The sequence below is a fragment of the Sphaerodactylus townsendi genome, linkage group LG07, assembly GCF_021028975.2.
Source record: "Sphaerodactylus townsendi isolate TG3544 linkage group LG07, MPM_Stown_v2.3, whole genome shotgun sequence".
Taxonomy (NCBI): Eukaryota; Metazoa; Chordata; class Lepidosauria; order Squamata; family Sphaerodactylidae; genus Sphaerodactylus; species Sphaerodactylus townsendi.
The window spans coordinates 68,886,480-68,908,085 of NC_059431.1; the positions used below are offsets into that span (position 1 = coordinate 68,886,480).

The following is a 21,606-nucleotide window of genomic DNA, read 5'->3' on the forward strand; positions in this document are numbered from 1 at the left end:
GTGGCTGGGTCAGGGAGAGTGTTCAGAGTCCTTTGGCCTGCCTATGCTGCATGGTAAGGCGCTTCAGCTTGCTCTCATCGGCCAAAAAAGCCTTGGGGTGACTCCTGATCCTGCCTTTGTCACTCTGGAAGGCTGCCCAGGTCACCCGGGTGGCCCAGTGACAGCTTTCTACCATCTGGGCGTAGGCAACGGCAACTGGCCCCTTCGCACTCTCTCCTCGCTCTGGATCTAGCAACGGTGCATCCATGCAACGGTCACCTCCAGGTTAGGAACTACTGTAACTCACTCTATGCTGGGCTTGCTCTGTGGCCATGATCTGGAAATTAAAACTCATTCCGAGAATGCAGCAGCCAGGCTGCTTTACTGGCAGTTCGAGCAGGGGATCGACCATTACACCCGATCCTCCTTTACCATCTGCACTGGCTGCCGCACTGAGTTCCCGGATTATGTTTAAAGTGTTGGTTTTGACCTCTCAAAGCCGCTTTTGCGGCCTTGGACCTGCATGTACCCGTTGGAGGGACCCGCCTCCCATATTGCTCTCTGGTAGGCTCTCCCTCTCATTCCTCGCAGAGCAGGACTCTACTCATGATCCCTGGCCCAAAAATGATCAGGGCTGGCCTCGATGAGGGGCAGGGCCTTTTCAGCCCTGGCCCCTACCTGGTGGAACAGGCTCCCTAGGGAGATCAAGGCCCTGCGGGACTTACAGAATTTCCGCAGGGCCTGCAAGACGGACCTGTTCCGCCAGGCGTTTGGACAGCCTGGTTAAAAATACATCTACCATGTCATCTGGCCTCCCGTGGGCACAAGGGGGGGAGGGGGTAGCCAGACGCCATCCACATTTTTAAATGGATTCTGTTTTTATGTAATTAATATTTAAATTATGTTTTAATGTATGTTTTAACCTTGTTGTGAACCGCCCTGAGCCCTCAGGGGGAGGGCGGTATATAAAATTAATAATAATAATTTTTTTAAAGTACAAAAGACAGGAGGCATTTCACACCAATAAAGAATTGAACTAAACCAGGCCCCGACCAACGGGCAAAAAAGGGAGAGGAGCATCCCTTACCGCCCTGAGCATTCCTTCTCCCCCACCCCCTTGTCAGAATTAGGGCCATTCTGACAGAGGCAAGTGTGGGACAGAGAGGTCCATTTAAAAATATCCTCTGTGCTTTTATTTTTCTCTTCCTGTTGCATTTTTGAGGGAAGTCAAGTGCTATGATGACATGTGAAGGAAAAACCGCTCCACCAATTTAGCTTTCCTGAAGTTATCCCACCCCTCGCACAGCATTCTTGCTTAGGATTGCCTTCCTTGACTGTCTTTTACTTCTATTTTGTGGTGGGGGGTTATTGGGTTTTAGACAGCTGAAGTTTTACTTCCCTCTCCCCCCACACCCCTCCCCTTTCCCCCGCCAGGCCCCCAGTGTGATAATAGTGTAATTATTTCAGGGAGATTATTAGCATTAAACTTCAGATCTAGTTTTGGGGAAGCAGTGTAGGTAACCCTGTTAAGCACTGTTAAACTCCACTGATTTTCACGAGAAGAACTAAAGCGCAATCTTTTACCTGGGAGTAAGCTTGGTTAATTGCAATGGGGGTTGCTTCTGAGTAAACCCTCCTAGGTTCGTGATTCACCCATTCAAAGCGTTGCATGGTTACTACCAAGTTTACTCCTGAGTAACGCGAACCTTAGAGCCAAACGTTTTTTCTAAACTAAAACCTCAGTATTCAGGCTAAATTGCCGTGTTGGCACTTTGTGATAAATGAGTTTTGGGTTGCAGCTTGGGCACTTGGTCTTGAAAAGGTTCACCATCACTGACCTATATAATTTCTAAAGTTGCAACAACAAACCCCCAACCAATGGGTGAGCAGGACTGTCCTGTGTTGGAAATTCGTAGTTGCGCTCAAAAACCTTGTCGCCTGTTGCTCCACCAGGCCTGCCCCCAGCCTCCCAGTTTCCCCCTTGCCCTCCCCCCCAAAACCAAGGCAGCCTGATGGTGCAGTGACATCTTGCTACCTACTGCTTCACCAGGCCCACCCCATAGCCTCCCTGTTTCCCCCGCCCTCTCACCACCCCCAAAAAACAAGTTGGCCCAATGGGGAAGCGGTGCTTTGCAGCCTGCTGCTCCACCAGGCTCCCCACCAACATTCTGGTTCACCCCTGTCCTCCTACAACACCAAACTACCCCGTTTCCCACACTCCCACCAGCCTTCCAAACTTACTGGACTCCCAGGACCACAGGATCATCAACAGGTAGGTGGTAAGTGGCGTGGGGTAGGGGTGGGGAGCCGGTAAAGTGCCACTAAAGCCCATTGCAGGGAAGAATGCTTAAACAAGGGAAGCACAGACACTACAACTTGCTGGAATGAACAATAAAACACAGAAAGGTGAAATGGTATTCCTGGTCATTAAATTAATATACTATCTGATGGCCCCCATTCATTCTCAAATCAAAATATTCTTCATTATGAATGTTCGAGGAAAAATAGTTTTACAAGGAAACAAGTTGGATTTGTGTGGAGAAAAATAAAAACAGAAATCACAAGAAAAATAATTAAAATGTATTTTAACTAACTTAGTACAGGCTCCTGATAGTGAAACCGATTATTTGATCTGACGTCATAACTGAGCCTTGTCTACTATGGTAGTTCATTCATGGTTCATAACAGGTTAATGTCCTATTCCCATTTCAACTAAATAAAAAAGTTTCTCCTGAAGGGTAATCAAGATTTATTGCTGCTGGACCTATTGCCTTTGGAAGGTCCTCTTTCAAATGACAGATCACCTCTGCCATTTTATGATTTTCAGTAAAGGAAGAATATGGCTTTTTCTACCTAGGTCAACAGAAACCGAGTTGTGCATTTTGTCCAATCCTAGATGTATATCTTTACTAGTACTCAAACCAGTGTAAAAACATTTGTTGGAAGATACTGGGAAATTAGCTCCTGATCTCTTAGCTGTGGTGTAGGAATCAGCACTTACATCAGCACCAAGCACAGATTTGTTTATAAATTCTTCATACATGGGGATGTTCTGAATGCTTCCAGTCTTGAGGTAAGAATGGGTTAACAGCATCATATATCAAATTTCTCCAAACCTGATCCTTACCAAAAAAAAAACCTTGCAGACCCAAAACTTTACATACAAACCACATCACAACTATAATACACCTTTTTTAACTATTTGATTGCAAAAAAGATGAACAAAACAAAACTAATAAATGCTTGGTATTTCAAATATTATTTGATTGGAAAAAGTAAAAATAGAAAACATGATTAGATCATAGTACTAAATTAGGATTTTTCCCCAAGTTTGGAGTCTCAAAAAATAGACTATCAATAACATATGAAAGTGGTCTGTAAAATCATATACAGCAAATAGAGACTATGTATAGGTATTCTCACAATTAAGGAGCACCAGCCTAAAACTGAAAACTTAGGGTTCCTAAGTGAAATAAAGATAAAAGTGTTTGAATTTAAGAATCTCTTACAAAACCCTTAGTTTCAGTTCCAGCAACATAACTAAAGATGTAGATCTGCAAACCTCCACAAGTTAACTACTATGTCAGAACAAAAACAGTTGGAGTGACTTAAAAAGCAAATATGATCCTAACGGGGCCGGGGGGTGGGGAGGAGAGCTCTGCATAGCTAAGATGTTCATTCTCCACACACCTCAATGAAAGTGAATCCATGCAGAAATCAAGCTAATTCCATTACTCAACCATTTTGTTTTCTAGATATGCACTATACTCTTGCACATCCATGCCCACTGAAATAATTTTTCTTATATGGTTTCCCTCTAGTTTGATTAAATATGCTCCACTAGTGTTTCTTGATTTTGATTTTTCATTTTCTTATATAACAAGAAATAGAATACTCTGTAAAGTACATATTTTTAAGCTGTAATCACCAACCTGACATCCGCTTTTGGGTGCAGTGGAAAGAATTCTTCATTCCTTTCAGCATCAATTGCACATGTTTCTCTTTTAACTTCTGCCCAGCATCCAACAGCAATAGTGAAGGTAGATGCTGGCATCGGCATGGTCACATAATAAAACCAACTGAATATACCTATGAGAAAAGAGTAACAATTATTTACTGCATAGCTGCTTGACCTGTTAAATGCAGAAAGTGTTTTCCTGTCAGCCAGCATGGAGTAGCGCATAGGTGTCAAACTCGCAGCCCTCCAGATGTTATGGACTACAGTTCCCATCATCCCCTGCCACCAGGTGATGGGAACTGTAGTCCATAACATCTGGAGGGCCGCGAGTTTGACACCTATGGTGTAGAGGTTAAGAGCAGGTGATCTTTAATCTGGAGAACCAGGTTTGATTCCCCGCTCTGCCACTTGAACTGTAGAGGCTTATTTGGGGAACTAGATTAGCTTGTGCCAGCTGGGTGACCTTGGGCAAGTCACAGTTTTTCTGAGCTCTCTCAGCTCTACCTACCTCACAGGGTGTTTGTTGTGAAGGGGGAAGAGAAAGGAGTTTGTAAGCCCCTTTGAGTCTCCATACAGGAGAGAAAGGGGGGATATAAATCCAACTCTTCTTCTTCTACTCCTCCTCCTCCTCCTCCTCAAGAAGTCTGAGGATTTTTTCCCCTTCAAATTCTGTCATACTGATTTTATATTATACTTTATGACAATACTACAAACTAATATAACAACAAGAAAGTGCTAAGAATTCTGATTTTATAAAAATAATAGAAACATGGTTCTTCCTCTTTTGGATGTACACCTTCACAAGGTGAAGGGGTTTGTATGCATCAGTGAAGCTGAAAGAAATAATGTAAGAGGCCTACGCTTTTGTCAACATGCTAAACTTCTAGCAGAGTTCCTCAAGGAGGAATGGTTAAAGGTTAGATCCTGGGCAGCAGCAGCAGTGAAAGGCAATACTGGAGGAGGAAATCTGTAGTCAACAGCAGTGTCACTTCAGTTAACTCTGATTAGTACTGCACAGAAGAAAGAAATAGCAAACTTCTACTGACCAACCATAACCTCGAAAACCCTAACATGAGACAATCCAAAATGAAAAAAGATAGTGCTGGAAAATGGTACCACAAGGTCAGATGGCCCTTAATCAGCTACTGGGGAAGAGCAGAGGACAAGCATGAATAGTGCTATTTTTAATGACATATCTGGACTAAAGTCAAGAGGACATTCAGTCATTAACGCGAATGGATGCAAAAGCAAAGTCCAAAGCTGTCTGATGCATATAAAAGTAACATGGAACATGAGAAGCATGAATCAAAGTAAGCTTGAAATGGTAAAATGAGAAACTAAAAATTAAGTGAACAAAAGTGGACTGGTTCAGGACATTTTCAGCCAGTAAAATACAAAGCGTTTTACTTGGAGGATGACGAAAACAGAAGAAACTGATAACAGTGAGGCAAGATATAGCATGAACAGTTGACTGAAATTGAAAACTTTTATGCAGATGTCCAGGAAGAAACTGATCACATACCTAAACAAGATGTGCTGTTAATCATAGGTGACTGGGACACAAAAGAAGTAGGAAACAAAGCAAAATAAAATATTGTTGCCAGAATGGAAAGCACGAAATGAGCAGGAAAGAGACTCACAGAATTCTGTGAAGACAACAATGCAAATACATGTTTCAGGCAGCAAAACAGACAATTGTATATGTGGACATCCTCAGACAGCCAATATAGAAATCAAATAGATTACATAATTGGAAGCAGAATATAGAGAAGTGCTATAATTTCTGCTAAAACAAGCCAAAGAGCCAACTATGGTAAAGAACATTAATTGATAACATCTCACATTAATATAAAGCTGAAGAAAAACACCAAAACTTTCATAGTGCCAGAATACAATATAGGTAACATTCCTGAACAGCTTAAAAACAACATAAGGAACAGATTTGCATTACTAAGTTCAAGTGAATATGAATTAGAAGAACTATGGGCTGAAATCTGAGATATTACCAATGAAGAATATGCAGACTATTCTTGTAGTCAAAAGAAATGAAAGGCTTGATCAATGACTGAGGAAACTCTAAAAATTGCTAAAGAAAGATGAGAAGCAAAAGTAAAAGGTGACAGAATCAGAATCAAAAGTCTGAACGTAGCATTTAAGTGACTCCAACATACAGATAGAGAGAATTATTATAACCAGTTTAGAGAAATAGGACAAAACAACAAAAAAGGAAGAACAAGAGATCTGTTCTGCAAGATCCAAGAAATCACCGGGGACTGAGAGAGAAAAGCAAGCCGCACTGACCTTATGCAACCACTGAAGCTGAGCATATGGAAGACCAAGTCAGTGAAGAGGCCAGTTAGAGACTGGGGGGTCGGGAACCTACTTCGGAATACAATCGCTAGAGCAAACAAGACCGGCACAGAACTACCCCTATTCGGTGGGGCAGTGAAATGTAGCCTCCCCAACATAATACCTTTGTTGGAGCTGGAGTTCCCACCAGTGCTGGTACTGGAGTGTCTGTAGAGGCTAGAAAGCTGGGCTGCAGCTAAGACCGTAGATGACAAAATTGTAGGAATACCAAACCCAGCTGGGAGGCAGGGCCTGGGGCCGAGTGGAACTACCACACATAAGAGAAGCTTACAGGCTCCAGCAGACATTTTTACTTTAATTTCATAATAACATGGCAATGAGAGCCTTGGATTACTGCCACTGCTACTTGTTAACGGCTGCACAGAACTTGCAACTGGCTCACCTAACCTGAAGGGGGCGGACTTTCATGAACATTAGCAGAGACTTGGATGCATGCAGAAGTATTAGGACTGGCTTGTCTTCTTCTATTAGAAATAAAGAACTTGGTCACTTTGTGCATATTAAAACTGGGTAATGGCAGCAAAGCCACTTCTCTCAAATGGTAGCCTGATGATACCGGCGGCTTCCAAATTGATTCTGATCAGTTGTGGCACTGATACACTTTGTAGGATTCCCGGCTGAAATACGGGAGGATGTGGTTAGGTAGTATAGTTTACTGAGTCATAGATTTTTAGTGATTTCAATTCCTAGTTCTTGCATGCCAGTTAAATGGCTGTAAGAGTTGCACTTTTTGTAAATAAAAAATTGCTGTTTTGGACCAGCTTATCTCTGGTTCTTTCTGCACGGGCCAATAAACTCGGGCCAACCACGGAATAAAACCCGTGTTTGGGAGGAACTTTGCACGGATCCCGCTCCTAGCACAGTCCGCTCCACATTCTGACCACCCCCCCACACACACACTCACATATCCGGGTTTTTCAAGAATCGCACTATCTGTGATTCTTTAGTTGTAATGCAAATTGAAGTTGCTTCCCAGTTTTTAAAGGTCCTCCCTGCGCAGGTGAGGGGTTTTTTTAAGACACACCTCTATACAAAGGCACGACAGCAGCCTGCATTGCTTCCGTGGACTCAGTTCGCTGCCTGCATGGAGGCATGCGAATGGGACAGCAGCAGAGTGGGTTATCCCGCCTGCAACCCACTCTCCAGTGCTGTGCGGAAGGAGTCTCTGTTGAATACACTATAGTAGTCACATACTGTCATGAATTATCAAGAAAATCCATGTGAAGTAGGTTAAATCTGCCAAGATCCATGCTTCTCTACAAAAATTGGGAGTCAGCAACTTTTTACAAATAAAAGTCCAAATAACCTCAAAATTCACAGCAAGAGAACAATACAGAACTAGCATAGGAAAGTCCATGTTGCATAACTGAAAATATACAGTATAACTTTTTTGATATTTGACATGTTGCTTTAAAATGTTTCCCAAACACAGACTGTTGTGAGCCTTTTGTTGGGAAGTGGTCCATGGAAAGTCTCACAGACTACACACGGAAAGACTACACACAGAAGCATCCTGAACAACTATAGTAGTTCAGAGGTTCCACACTATGGAGTCAAAAGTTGTAGAGCCCTAACATTAACAATAATAGTGATTTCAGATCTCTTCCTGCTAATCCATAAACATTATTCCTGAAGTTCTGCACCGAAGGAAGTGACTGCGTTGTATTCCCCAAGATTGCTCGAAGCTTCTATATTATAGGCACAAACTTGAGTGGTTTTGCTATTATAAAAAACATTTCCAGAAAGTCCCCACAGATAAAACTATTCACCTATTTTTCTATGCATTCTCACCAATATCTAATCATTTGGGGCACTTATTGTTCCTTCTGCTCACTGTTTCCAAGAGCGTGATTGTCTGAGCCCCTGTATCTGAGACAACATTCTCTGTTTGCTCAGTTCCTTTCTACCCACATGATTATATCCTCATCTTATTCTTGCATTTCTGTTGCTGTCTACAGTCTCAATAGTCTGCCTTTGTGAGGCTCCCTTGGACACAGCACCACCTAGAGCGGGAACAAACAAAAATCATGGACATAATGTACATTTCCTCATGGTACTGATATGGTCCAACAGACTGGTTTAAAAAAATCCCCCACCATATTACATTGTGACCAGTGTTTCCTGAAGAAAATAAAAAGTTAACTCCTTCCCTTTAATACTGTGTACCAGTAACTCACATTATTAATCAACAGTCCTAAATGTTGAGTGAGAAACTGGCAAGATTTTCAACATGTTGACTACAAAAAGTACTGCAGCAATACATTAACTACAAAACAAACAAACCTAGAAACATTTTAGGGAGATTAACTTTCGAGACTCAAAGGTTGGACTCTCAATAGTCAAACTCTTGTACTACAGGCCAACATGGATACCCTCTGAATCAATTTTTATTTCTATAACTCAAACAATAGTGCAAGATGTGATAATTGTGTCTTCTGTGTATTATCCCATTTTCAATTATCTCAGAAAAGATTTAAAAATATTTTAATCACATATTCTGACTGAAAGCGTATTAAAATAGATGTTAAGCCTATTTATTGGTAGCTATAAGGCAGTGGTAGGGAACCTGCGGCTCTCCAGATGTTCAGGAACTACAATTCCCATCAGCCCCTACCAGCATGGCCAATTGGCCATGCTGACAGAGGCTGATGGGAATTGTAGTTCCTGAACATCTGGAGAGCCGCAGGTTCCCTACCCCTGCTATAAGGGGAGGGAGTCTTTCTGAGATACTGTTGTTGATTTTTTCATTGTAATCGGGTTTTAATTCTTTTTCACAAAAATAAATATTTTGTTGATAACTAGTATATTGAAATGAGGGCTAAAATACATTAAAATATTATTAATTTATCCAACTATTAAATGTACAGTGTCATCCAAAGCACAATTAATTGAAATCAGCAGATATATAAGAATTTAACTCTGTTTAGGACTATCCTGCTAAATGGTGTGTGTGGCGGGGGAGCGCAGCATCCTGGCCAAAATGCAGACGGGAAATGAAGGCAAGATGTTACTTTCTCAGTCAATATAACGAATTCTCAAAAGAAGAAAGATCTTAACCCAGATCTGTTCTCCAAGACCTTTTTCACATAAGCTATACACCGTGGGATCAATGCTTTTGGGAAGCTTTTCTGCCTAAATGGCTGAGTATGGAAGGGAAAGATCCTGTGGCAGCCATTTTCCCCATGACACCAGGGAGTTATTTTGGTGGTGGTTGTTTTTCATTGGGTCTGTTTTAAACAGAAATCTGTTTTTAAAATTCAGCCATGAAAACATTATGCATAACTTCAATTTGGAACATAATGCTGAAATACCAACATGCAACTGCAGCAAGCCAAACCTCTAATTTAATTAAAAACCTGTTGAATCACAGAATTGGAAGAGACCACAAGGGCCACCAAGTCCAACCCCCTGCCATGAAGGAATACACAACCAAAGAACTCCAGACAGATGTCCATCCAGCCTCTGTTTAAAAACCTCCAAAGAAGGAGACTTTATCACACTCTGAAACAGTATGAACATAATCAAATGAATGGTTCTACCAGGACACTATGTGTCGCGATCAGAATCCTTAAATAGAACAGGCAAGCTAATTATCTGCAGTAAAATTCCAAAATTCCATTTAAGTATTTTTTAGCTGGGAAAAAATATATTCACCTTACTCATAAACAGTAAAACACACCAAACACAAGAGCACAACAACCAGGAGAACCAATTCCACTCACCAGTAAAATTCATGTTTGGAAATCAGACAATGCCCTTGGGAAAACTTGAGCTATAGAACTTCATTACACATCTACATATCCACAGTAACATCTGGCAAAACAAACTGTCCAGGAGGCAGGGCACGCAAACAATCACTCCAAAGAAACAGGGTTGACAAGAACAGCCAGCTCAGGCCTCCAAGTGGGCCCAGTTCCCCCATCCACCCACATGCATTCAGCAAGATCCTGTGCAGCCTGGCTTGGATGGATCTGAAGTGGTGGCTACACTGATGCTGCCCCAGAAGCATCCAAGCTAGGCTGCACAAAGAGCATCTTCCTCTGTTTAAAAACCTCCAAAGAAGGAGTCTCCACCACACTCTGAGGCAGTGTGAACATAATCAAATGGATGGTTCTACCAGGAGACTATGTGTCGAGATCAGAGCAGGTGCGTAGTGGTTAAGAGCAAGTGTACTCTAATCTGCAGGAACCAGGTTTAATTCCCCCGCTCTGCTGCTTGAGCTGGAGAGGCTTATCTGGTGAACTAAATTAGCCTGTGCACTCCCAACACACACCAGCTGGGTGACCTTGGGCTAGTCACAGTTCTTTGGAGCTCTCTCAGCCCCACTTACCACACAGGGTGTTTGTTGTGAGGGGGGAAGGGAAAGGAGTTTGTAAGCCCCTTGCAAGAGAGAAGGGGGGGGTATCAACCCAACACTTCTTCTTCCTCTGCAGCTGTTTGCAAGACAGAAAGTGTGAGCCTCTTCTGTTTCTGCCACCCCAGTAGAATCCAAACCACATGCACAGGAAGCACCAGTCCACCTTGGATGAATCTGAGGCATCAGGAAGGGAAAAAAAAGAAGAGTTTCAGATCTATACCACCACCCCTTTCTCTTCTTCAAGGAGACTCAAAGGGCTTACAATCTCCTTTCCCTTCCTCTTCCCACAGCAGACACCTTGCAAGGTAGGAGAACATGTGACTAGCCCAAGGTCACCCAAGCAGACTTCATGCATAGGAGCACAGAAACAAATCCAGTTCACCAGATAAGAGTCCACTGCTCACGTGGGGAATCAAACCTGGTTCTCCAGATTAGAGTCTACCACTCTTAACTACTACACCACACTGGAACACAAGAGAAGGTGCAAACCTGACATCACCTTCTTCAATGCTGTAGGTGTGGCACCCCAAGAAGTTGCCTGAGTCACCAGCTAAGCCACTAAAGCCTTTTAGCCAGGTATGGCCAAATACTGCATTGCAACTAGAAGGAAAAAAAACAGCATTTTCTAGCATATGCAGCACTGCTGAAGTATCAAATGCAAAGAATTCCTTGGGTGACTCACCAACCCATTATGCTGATTTTCAGAAACAGGAACAGGATCTTATGAGAACACTGAACTACTGGTTCAGGTTGGGACCCTAGACAGCAGCGAACACAACATGATCCCCAAATAGATGAAAGTAGAAGTGTATATGAGAAGAAAGAAAATTAGTAAGAAAGCCCATGCCATGGTCTTACTGAGCCTCTTTTGTGAAGTGAGAGGCATTGCATACACTACTATACTACACAAAACACAACAAAGTTACAAATGTCCTTCGCCTTCCCCTTTTTAAAAAAAACCCAAAGTCAGATACAAGAGACAAAATAGTAGCGGGAGAAGTCATGCGGCCATTCCCTTATCTAAAATCATCCCTCAAAGCATTTTTCTCCTCACAGAAACCAACCAACCAACCATAGGAAGAAGAAATTCTGAGCACAGGGAAATGGGTTACTCATTTCCAATACCCATCAATCCTATGCTTGAAGTCATGGCTTGCTAAAGCTACTTCATGTTTAAAAATACGTGGGGGGGGGGGGCAATGCATGCAACTTTGTGTTTTGTTTAATTGATTCCATGCCCATAGTGACTGCAATGAACTGAAACTGCATAGTAAAGAGCAGCAGTGGTTAAACATGAATATAGTGGTGGGTTCTTCACAACAGAGTCTTGTGGTGGAAAGCCAACTCTATCACTTGCAACACAACAGTCACAATAGTTTCCAATTGTCAAAACAAATGTACACATACCCACACTTAAGTTAATTCTAATAAATGGTACATTTTACAAACTCTTCAATTTTAAATAAGAAACCCATTGCGTTTGATAAGATGGTTAAACTAGCTTACATTCACCAGACTCTGAAAATACTGGAAAAAAATTAAAACAAGTGTCTTTTCTGTTCTCTACAGCACTAGAAGACACAACTTTTGACTGCTAAATCAGAATGTAATCAGTAAAAACCTGGAATTCTGACATCACTTGGAACACACTAATGAACAGCATGTTCAAACTTTTTCCATAATTAAACTTCTTAAGTTACAAAGCATTCTTTTTCACACTCAAAAAATGACTGCATATACTGTTTATTTAAAGTCTCAAGTAATCAAAACTGTAATAAGAAATTATTAGAAAGAATGCTGGAGTTTGTTGAACTGCTAAGAACTCCATTAGGGGAAAATATGCAAATGCTCTGCCCTTGAACTGTGACAGGATTTCAGACACTCAAAAGATCCTATACTTGCTAAATAACCCTGATTTTGTAGTTTGTGAATTGGTGGCCAAGTTTTTACTAGAAATTATACACCCCAAAGGATAGTTCTGTTTTTTAACTTTGTTGTGTCACTCTGTTATTAAGAGATTCTTTGTTATCATCCGCTTTGGGGATTGTTTTAAATCTGGTTTTTTCCCCTGTATTTTACCTGTATTGTCTTATATGCCAAAAAAGGCTTGGTGCTACTACAGTTGCAGAATTCCAATAGCGGAAATCTTCTGCAAATATTGTCTCGTCAGTTCCTTATTAAAGAATTTGAGGAGAGTCTTAAGGTTGTAATCTGGCGTACACTTACTATGCCCAATTAAACTTAATAAGTTTTACTTCTAACTATACATGTATATAATCAGACTGTACACAAGGTAACAACTGTAAAACGCTAAAAACAGCTATATAAGTTATTGCAAACAATAAGATGCTTAAGTCCCAAATACTACAAACTGAAAACAAATGCAGCAATCGTTCCAAATTGTATTTAACGACAAGTCCCATACAAAGGGGGTCCCCGAATCTGCTTGTGGGAGTTCTGGGGTGGATCAGCCAGTAGACTCACCCTCTTTGGGGCACTTGTCCTGACAGAGGGGCAAAACCACTGCCACCCTCCGCAATGGTGAGACACAGCTACGCCACTGCAAGAGCCACCAAGGGATCCCCAAAGGAAGATTCCCTCTCGGCCCCTGGCATTATGCACACCCAAGATGCTTGATTACAACAGATATGATTCTATTACCCTATCAGCATTATGTTGTACTTCTAGCCCTAAATCTAATGAATTTATTCACTGAGTTTAAAATGAAGTCAAGCAAATAGTGCTTAAAACAGAAGGATGATGCTTTACAGATCTTTACATTAGAATCAGCAGAAGGAAGTATATTTCAAGATGCTTTACAAATCAATCACAAGACAATGAACCAACAAATAAACACAATGAAGGCCACAGTGATTTCTGTATTAAATAGCATCACACACTGTACATATGCTGTATGAACATTTTAGCAAATTTAGCTACACCTGCAAAACTCAGGAAAGCAGTCTATGAAGAGCTATTACAGACAGGATCCCATTCCCACTGTTATGGGCAACTCTAACTTAAACAATGCTTTATGGCAAACCTCTGTACCTGGAGAGCACATAAGAGTTTTCCTGCACCGCTCTCCATTATTGCAGCTCTTTCTAACCTTCAAAAATAATTTCAGGGGCTTCAAACCCACATTATTCAGAGACCTGGACTAAAGAAAAATAAGTGGGTGAAAGCGCCCGTTTCCCTGTGCCTGCAAAAGGAAGAACGGAGTAATTTCACCCCATCCCTCTTCAGTACAAGTCCGCCCCACCCCAGATCATGTGGCTATTTCTCCAAGGACGTTCCATAACCAAATGTTCACAGGCAGAAGGGTCTTCAGAAATGGAGAAGAATTCAAGAAGACTTTGTGTTACTTGTATTTTCATGCAATTTACAAATTATTAATCAGAAAATCCTAGACTTTACAAGGAGACACAAAGTTTGATGGGGAAGGAGTGACCGACTGAGGAATGAGAAATGTGAAAGTGAGAAAGCTGGGATGGGAGCAGAGAAAGGCAAAATCATAAAAAGGTAGAAGACAGAGCGTCAGCATGTGATTGATCAGATGTGCTATCCTGGTGTTAGCACATCCTTCAAATGACATTTTACATCGTATATTAAGATGCACACTGTACCTTTCTCAGATTCAGTTGGTTCTGCAGCATTTTCACCACTCATTAAAACAACAAAGCACGCATCTGCTCGGACTGTAGCTTGCCATGTTGACATGGCAACAGGTGGTTCTTGGCATGGAAAAAGGGCCCTGTTGTTTATTGGAGATCCTATTGTATAAACACATGGCCTATTGGGAAGAAAGATACAAATGAAGTAATATGCATTGTACAAGTAATTCCAGGAAATACCAAATTCACAATAGAAACAGAAATTACAATTATCATTTGTTCTTAATCTAACTTTAGAGTTTTGGAGATATATCCTTAAATGCAAAACACATAATTTCTAAACAAAATAGTCTTAGAGTCCATGTATATTCCCATCTTTATACATATTCTGCTTCAATAACTTAGAGTCCATGTATATTCCCATCTTTATATATATTCTCCTTCAACTGCTCCAACAACTCACTGTCAGTAAGAGGGCAGAAGAATGTAACAGTAGTACTTGACATTTCTGCCCTAGGTATGTTGCCTTTTGTCTCATCAGTGAGAGACAAGGTGTGAGAATGCAATAAAGTTGCCTCAGTAGTAGTTTGGCAATTGGAACGGGGGCAAAGGTTTTGACTCCTACTGACATGGAAGGAGCCAGGTATGGAGTTACAATCAATAGGTATGGTAGTGCAATGATAGTAAACATTTATCTGCATATCCAGGAATTAGTTTCTCAAGAGAATATACAAATAAATTTGTTCCTGACCAGGTAGCCTGTAATTTATACTAGATGACTAGACAACAATATGAAAATGGTCCAGGTTGACAAATGAGTAACCAGGACTATAGTGGAGGAGGACATAAGATGCATGATTCTGGAAACAATTACAACTCCACTAAGATTTCAAGTGTTTTTGTGTTTGTTTAGTATAATGGAAGTAAGTCATATTTAGCATTTATGTGCTACATACTTATATGTTGGCTAACATAGAGCTATCTTCAAATATTTGCTGATTTTTTAAAAAAACCATCTAATCATTTATTCCACAGAACAATCATTTTATCATAGCATCACAAACACCTGTTTTTCAGTCATTACAAAACATTTCAAAAACAAGAAAATATAAATAAAAAGATGGAGCTGGCCTTACTGTAAAAGTATTTTACAGACAATGCTTGCTTCTCATGACTTATAATGTATTTATTTATTAAAACATTTATATCGCACCATTCCTTGTGGGTCAAGGCAGGTTATAACAATAGTTAAAACATCCCCAGCTAAAACCAGAGATAAAGATACCAAGCCCCAAATTTCTCTCCCCCTTTGCAGAGCCTTTCAATGAAATTACATAGTCATCAATTGTTCCATCTTCAGTACTTAGCTTATGAAATGCATCCATTTGATTTATAGTGATATAATCATAAGCTGTTATGGGCTCTGACTTTACCTGCTTGATACCAATTCATCTACATTCAAATTCAAAATGAGATCATTCTTTACAATTTGACTCTGCCCTATCTGGTACTTAACACTGACAGCAGAACTGTTGCCTACCTGTCACTTTGGTCTGCAGTCCAGCTAAGAGATCTTCCTTCTGGCTTTGTTTTGTAACAAATTCTTACAGCTCGTGGGAAGTCCTTTGACAGCTGGACACCTGCTTTCCTGATCTCCAAGCTCCAAGGGCCAGTAACAAATCCTAGCTCTCCACAAGCAGGTGCTTGGCTGCAGCATCTGTAATAGTGGAGCTGTTCCCTCCAGCGATCTGCAGGTAATGTCACAAGTTCATGCACAATTTGATTCCTAAGATCTCCTGGATCCTCAGAAGCATCCATTAACTTTGCAGAGGTTATAAATTTCTCAATGCCTGGAACAACAGCAACATCTACCTCCTCGACCTTTAACACAGATAAATCACAGCAGTCCAGGACCAGCAAAAAATCTTCACTCCTGTGAATCTCAATGTCACAGCAATTCTTTGAACTAGAAATCCCAGAAGCCTGTTCCCTGTTACCATGGCTACCGTTTTTATCAGAAGTATCATTTTCACCTTTACCACTGACAGGAAAATCATTACATCCACTTTTAGTTGAGCAGGAACTTGCATTTGGCACAGGAACACAGCATGTTTGATCTACCCGATTTTGACAGGTTTCATCCAACTGAGAATAACAGATTCCTTCCACCTGTTCATCGTTTCCTTTCCTGCATCTTTCAGCAGTTTCCAGGAACAGAACTATGGTGCCCCCAATAACATGGCTTCTAAAGTCCACATCCAAGTCTAAGTCATAATGCCTTACAAGCATGTGGCTAGTATTGGCCATCAGGGGCAGATCATCTTTGGTGAAGTCTAGTTCCATATTTGTTTGTAAACCTTCCGAGCAACCTCTGATTTTTGTTTTGTTAAGTCTTGGTTATTTCTTACATTCTCTTGACAATAACAGCCAATACGATATGCTTCCCAGTTGTCATAAAGAGTTGCTCTGTGTATCAATGGCTTTTCCTACAGCAAGTCGAACTGTCTCATCATCCCTAACCTGTAAAGAAGAATGCCATTAACAGTCATGTGCCAATTCAAACAAGGACTCAAAGCAGACCACATGCAATAAATAATAAATATTAAAAGATCAGATCTTGAATTTCTCTTTCATCTACTAAGTGCCAAACAGGCACACTGCTGAAGAATAAACATTGGAAAGAAAATTAAAAGGAAAACTAATCTATATAACAATTAGGGACCAAAACTAAAATAATAGATTTTCAGTTTGGGGCAAAGAAGCCTGCACAGTATAGACTTATCAACACTATCCTGCTACTAACCATCCTAACAATGTTAGAAATACTATAAAAATATAAATATATTATTGCTTGTGTCATTCTCAAGAAACAAACTATATCACTTCTATTATTTTGCCTCAAAATGGCTGTGATAATTTTAACGCGATGAATAACAGGAATGATTTGAAGGGAAAATGGCTTAATGTGCTTTTACCCTAAGAGCAATAATTTAACACATACAATGTAACTCCGGGGATTAATGTACTTCGCACCTTATGGCCACACTACTATCAGCACTTCTGGCAAATTACAAGAAAATGAGTCAATTTACAAGCAGTGCATTCTAAGTACTCTTTTGAGATTGCTCATGGAAATTTTTCAAATTTATAGTTAAATACTCCAGGTATATCATTACATCTTAATAGCTTGAAATCCATTCACATTCTAAATTGGACGCTTCTCATAGCAAAGAAAGAAGGCGTCATATTCAAAAGCAAATATGCAAATACCTAGATATTGTGGGGGAGGGGAGTTACATTCACAATACAATAACAGAAAACAAAACAGTGTGTGAAACAATTCATATTTATTCTTCATCCCATTAATTTAAGAATTGTATACAATTAGTGAGCTTACCATTTCTAAATTATCATCAAACCAGTACTCTATTTTTCCAACTTCTTAATAAACAAGTAAACAAGAAAGCACTATTAAACCCCACACAAGCATTTCAGAAGCCCTTTCTGCACAAACATTTTAAAACATTTTTAGGCAGGAAATAAAATGTTTGATCTGTGGAGTTCTGCTGTTTCTCTCCCCCCTCCCTGCACCCCCAGTTCCAAAAAGGTTTTATTTCCAGTCAGGAAATGTTTTTTTTCTGAATCCCCTTTTAAAACCATTCTTTGGTTTGCAATGTTTTCAAGGTTTGCAGGCATATTTTAAAATGTTTTATCTTTCCTGCTGTCATTTTCCACGCCCCTGTGCCATTCCCAAACTTTTTCCTCAGCGCCATTTTATCATGTCCTTGAGCTCACTCCTTCCCCCTCACCTCTTTATTGTGGTCATATCTGTGTTCTTTTTATTTTTGGGGGTTAAATCTTTGAATAATTGAATACAGGTAACTACAGAGAATTGCAGCTAGAAGCACTGAAACAACAAAACATCAATTCTTCAAATAACCAAAAAAAAAAAGCGGGGGGAATCCTTCATGGCCACCATGAATCATTTCAAGGGAATGAGGGCAGATAAAACATTGTGGTAAAGGAACGGGATTGAAAATGTGAAAACATTTTAGGTGGCTTGTGTAGAAAGGCTCACTCACTCAAGCACAATGTAATGTTTCACACTTTGCATACTCCGTGCCTTATCCATCAATATTTGTTTGGTGGTTCATTGTGAGTCCAAATAAAAACTGATACTATTTAAATTGGACCATCTCAGGAGAACCTGATCTGGATAGCGCAGGATAGCCCAATCTCATCAGATCTTGGAAGCTAAGCTAGATCAGCAGGATCTTACCAGGGGGAGATTTGAAAACATTTTGAGAGCCCACCAACACCTCCAGCTGGTGTGCCAGTTCTGCTTTTTCCTGAACCAGGGTAATTTGGCAACAGTCATCCAAGCTCTGGCAACCACAAGATTGGATTATTGTAACATGCTATGCTTGGGGCTACCTTTGAAAAAGTCCAGAAGCTTGAGCTAGTACAGAATATGGTGGCTCATCTGCTGACCGGTGCCTTATACCAGGGCCACATCACCACAATTTTGAGCAGTCTGCACTGGCTTCAATGTGCTACTGGTTCCAATTCAAAGTGCTGAACAGGGTACTTGAGAGTACATCCACCCATATAATCCTACCTGGGCACTGAGGTCAAAGGGGGAGGCCCACCTGGCTGCCCCACCCCCTTCAGAGATGTAGGGGGCAGCCCAGAGGGTCTTGTCAATAGTGGCCCCAGCACTGTGGAATGCCTGCCATCAGAGGCCCACCACCAGGTGGCCACTCTCCTGGAGTTTCAGTGCTTGGTCAAGACCAGACTCTTCAGCCAGGCATATAGCTGATTTCCCCTGCCCCCACATTGGGATGGAGGGGAGGGGGAGGACTTGATGTACACTTCTCCCATTTGTGTGGGTTGTTGGGGTGGGAGTCTTAGAGTTCAGAATGCTTTATGGTTTTAGGGTTGGTTTTATTGTCTCACTGCATGGGGTTTTATTATAGCTTTTATTGTAACTCACCCTGAGAGTGTTGTAAAGAGCTGGAAAATAAATCTAAATAATAATTAGAATTTACAAATTTCCTTTCACCCCATTTTTGTAATAATTATAAGGGTTTTCTCATATGAATGCTGTCTAAGTTGATTTGATTGCAATGCTGGATATTAAATAACACATATTAAATACCATACCATGTTTACAAACAAAGGGTTCAACACTGATTATATACAGTCACATCCATTTAAGCCATATTTATGGGTTAGGTGCAGAAGTGGAAACTGCATTGACCATTATGTGTACAGTCAAACAAGAGCAACACTTGTCTGCACACTAGAACCAGGAAGCAACCAACAAAACACAACGGAATTGTAAAATGGGCAAGATGACTCCTCAAAAAAAAAAAAAAAACCTCAGTAGGCAGAGATGGTCTTTCCCTCCTCTAACCCCTGGGTAAGTATCAAAACATGGACAATTGTCTGAGACACTTGTGTCATGAAGAGTCACTAGAATTGCTAACTCCATGCTCAGACATACCTGGGGATGTGATGGTGGGGCCTGGGAGAGTGGCCTCCAAGGAGGGGGGAACCTCAGTAGGGCATAATGCCATAACGTCCCCTCCAGAATAAGTGAGATAAATGTTTCATATAAATGAACAAACAACATAGTCTGCAAATCAGTTTTAATTCCGTGGGATCGCCTCCAACTCCCACCTGAAGGATGACCACCCTACAGGGCTATCCGCCATGAAGTCAACCAGAACCAAGCCCAGTAGGTTATCGTTCACGTGTTTGCTCCTTTCCCACGTGAAGTGAGTCTTTCTTTGGCAATAATATAAAGGGGATGGCCCCAGAATGTTCTCATCTCTCTCGCTTAATCCGTTCTTCCAAGTCTTTTCCACGTGCTCCTTTTAAATGTAACACCCCACCCACCAACGCTCACGCTACAGAGGTGAGCGGAAGGGGCACGTGATGAGAAACGTGCTTGCGAGGTTCACCCAGAGGAACCGGAGGAAAAGGGGTGATTACAAATTAATGTGGGGAGGTGGAGGATTCAGGCAAGCGACGAAAAAGACGCTCGCCTTCATGATTCGTTCCAGTTCCTGTTGCTTCTCCAACCCACCCCCGCTTTTCCCCTGAGGATGGAACCGGCCAGCGGCCATCCCGTCACGACGCCCCGCACCCCGCGAAGGAGCCGCCCAGCAGCGCGTGCTGTTGTTTACCTGACGCATCACCAAGGGCCGCGCCACTTACTTGTTTTCTCTCCTCCCGGCTTCCGCGGCGGAGTCTGCGTTTGATGGCGTCATGGTGTCGTCGGCGAAAAAGGGCGGAACCAAGGTAGTTTCATGGCGAGCAGAGGCGGGAAGCCTCAGAACCTTTTTGCTAACCTGCACAGGAAGGTTCTGGTGCTTCCAGACGTGAAACTAACTTGGTTCCGCCCTTTCTCTCGCTCTGGGTTAGCTGTGCGTGGGGTGGAGGGGAGCTGATTTTTTTCTCCCAAAGCTCGGCTGGAAAGTTCTGATGACTGGTCCTGGAAGTCACCAGAGGGGGGGGGGGGATATGGCTCCCAAAAACAAAAAAACCCTCCGGGTGTCTCCCTCCCCCATGCAGCATGCCCCACGAGCTGCGAAGCCCCTTCACCTTACCTGAGCCAGCGGGTGATTCTCTCCGCTAGGGCTGATGGGCAGGGAAGAGAAGCCTTTTGCGCTGGAGCCAACCCCTCTTCTCTGCCCAGCAGTACCAGACTAGCGGCGTGAGAAGGGTGGGAAGGGAAACTGGTTGGCTTTTGCTCTCTCTGAGCCGGCAGCCCGCCCAGAGAAGAAGGGAAGCGGGTGGAGGGGCGCCTTTGCCGCTTCCCTTCCCTCTGAATGGAAAGCCATCTTGGAGAAGAAAGGAAGCAGGTGGAGGGGCACCTTTCCCGCATCCCTTCCCTCGGAGCAGGCAGCCTGCTCTGAAAGAAGGAAAGTGGGTGGAGGGGTACCATCACTACTTCCCTTCCGTCTGAGCAGGCGGCCCGCTCAGAAAAAAGGGAAGTGGGTGGAGGTGTGCCTTCTCTGCTTTTCCCTTTGAGCAGGCAGCCTGCTCAGAGAGGAAGGGAAGTGGGTGGAGGGACACCTTTCCTGCTTCTCTTCCCTTTGAGCAGGCAGCCTGCTTGAAGAAGAAGCTGCTGGGGGTGCGCCTTCGCCGCTTCCCTTCCCTCTGAACGGACAACTCACGCGGAAAGAAGGGAAACGGGTGGAGGGGCCCCTTCGCCGCTTCCCCTCCCTTTGAGCAGGCAGCCCACTCGGAGAGGAAGGGAAACGGGTGGAAAAGTGCCATCACCACTTCCCTTCCGTCTGAGGGAAGCTGGTGGAGGGGTG

The 21,606-nt window shown here is 42.1% G+C and overlaps 1 protein-coding gene across 10 annotated transcripts in view; it reads right to left on the bottom strand.

The window, feature by feature from the left end:
• LOC125436451 (aminopeptidase O (putative)) overlaps positions 1-21,237 on the bottom strand; it is a 235,445-nt gene extending 214,208 nt beyond the window's left edge. For 8 of the 10 annotated variants that reach the window (XR_007245061.1, XM_048503443.1, XM_048503441.1 and 5 more), the window contains exons 1-4: positions 20,501-21,237; positions 15,819-16,798; positions 14,291-14,457; positions 3,912-4,068 (exon numbers count right to left, since the gene is read on the bottom strand). Coding sequence is in view for 9 of the 10 variants with exons in the window: in XM_048503443.1 (XP_048359400.1) it covers positions 3,912-4,068; positions 14,291-14,457; positions 15,819-16,621 (1,127 nt within the window). In the remaining variant the exon portion in view is untranslated. Of the gene's footprint in view, positions 1-3,911; positions 4,069-14,290; positions 14,458-15,818; positions 16,799-20,469 lie in introns of all 10 variants that reach the window. The other 2 variants (XM_048503440.1, XM_048503438.1) reach the window with 2 other exon arrangements.
• Between the last annotated feature and the right edge of the window lie 369 nt (positions 21,238-21,606).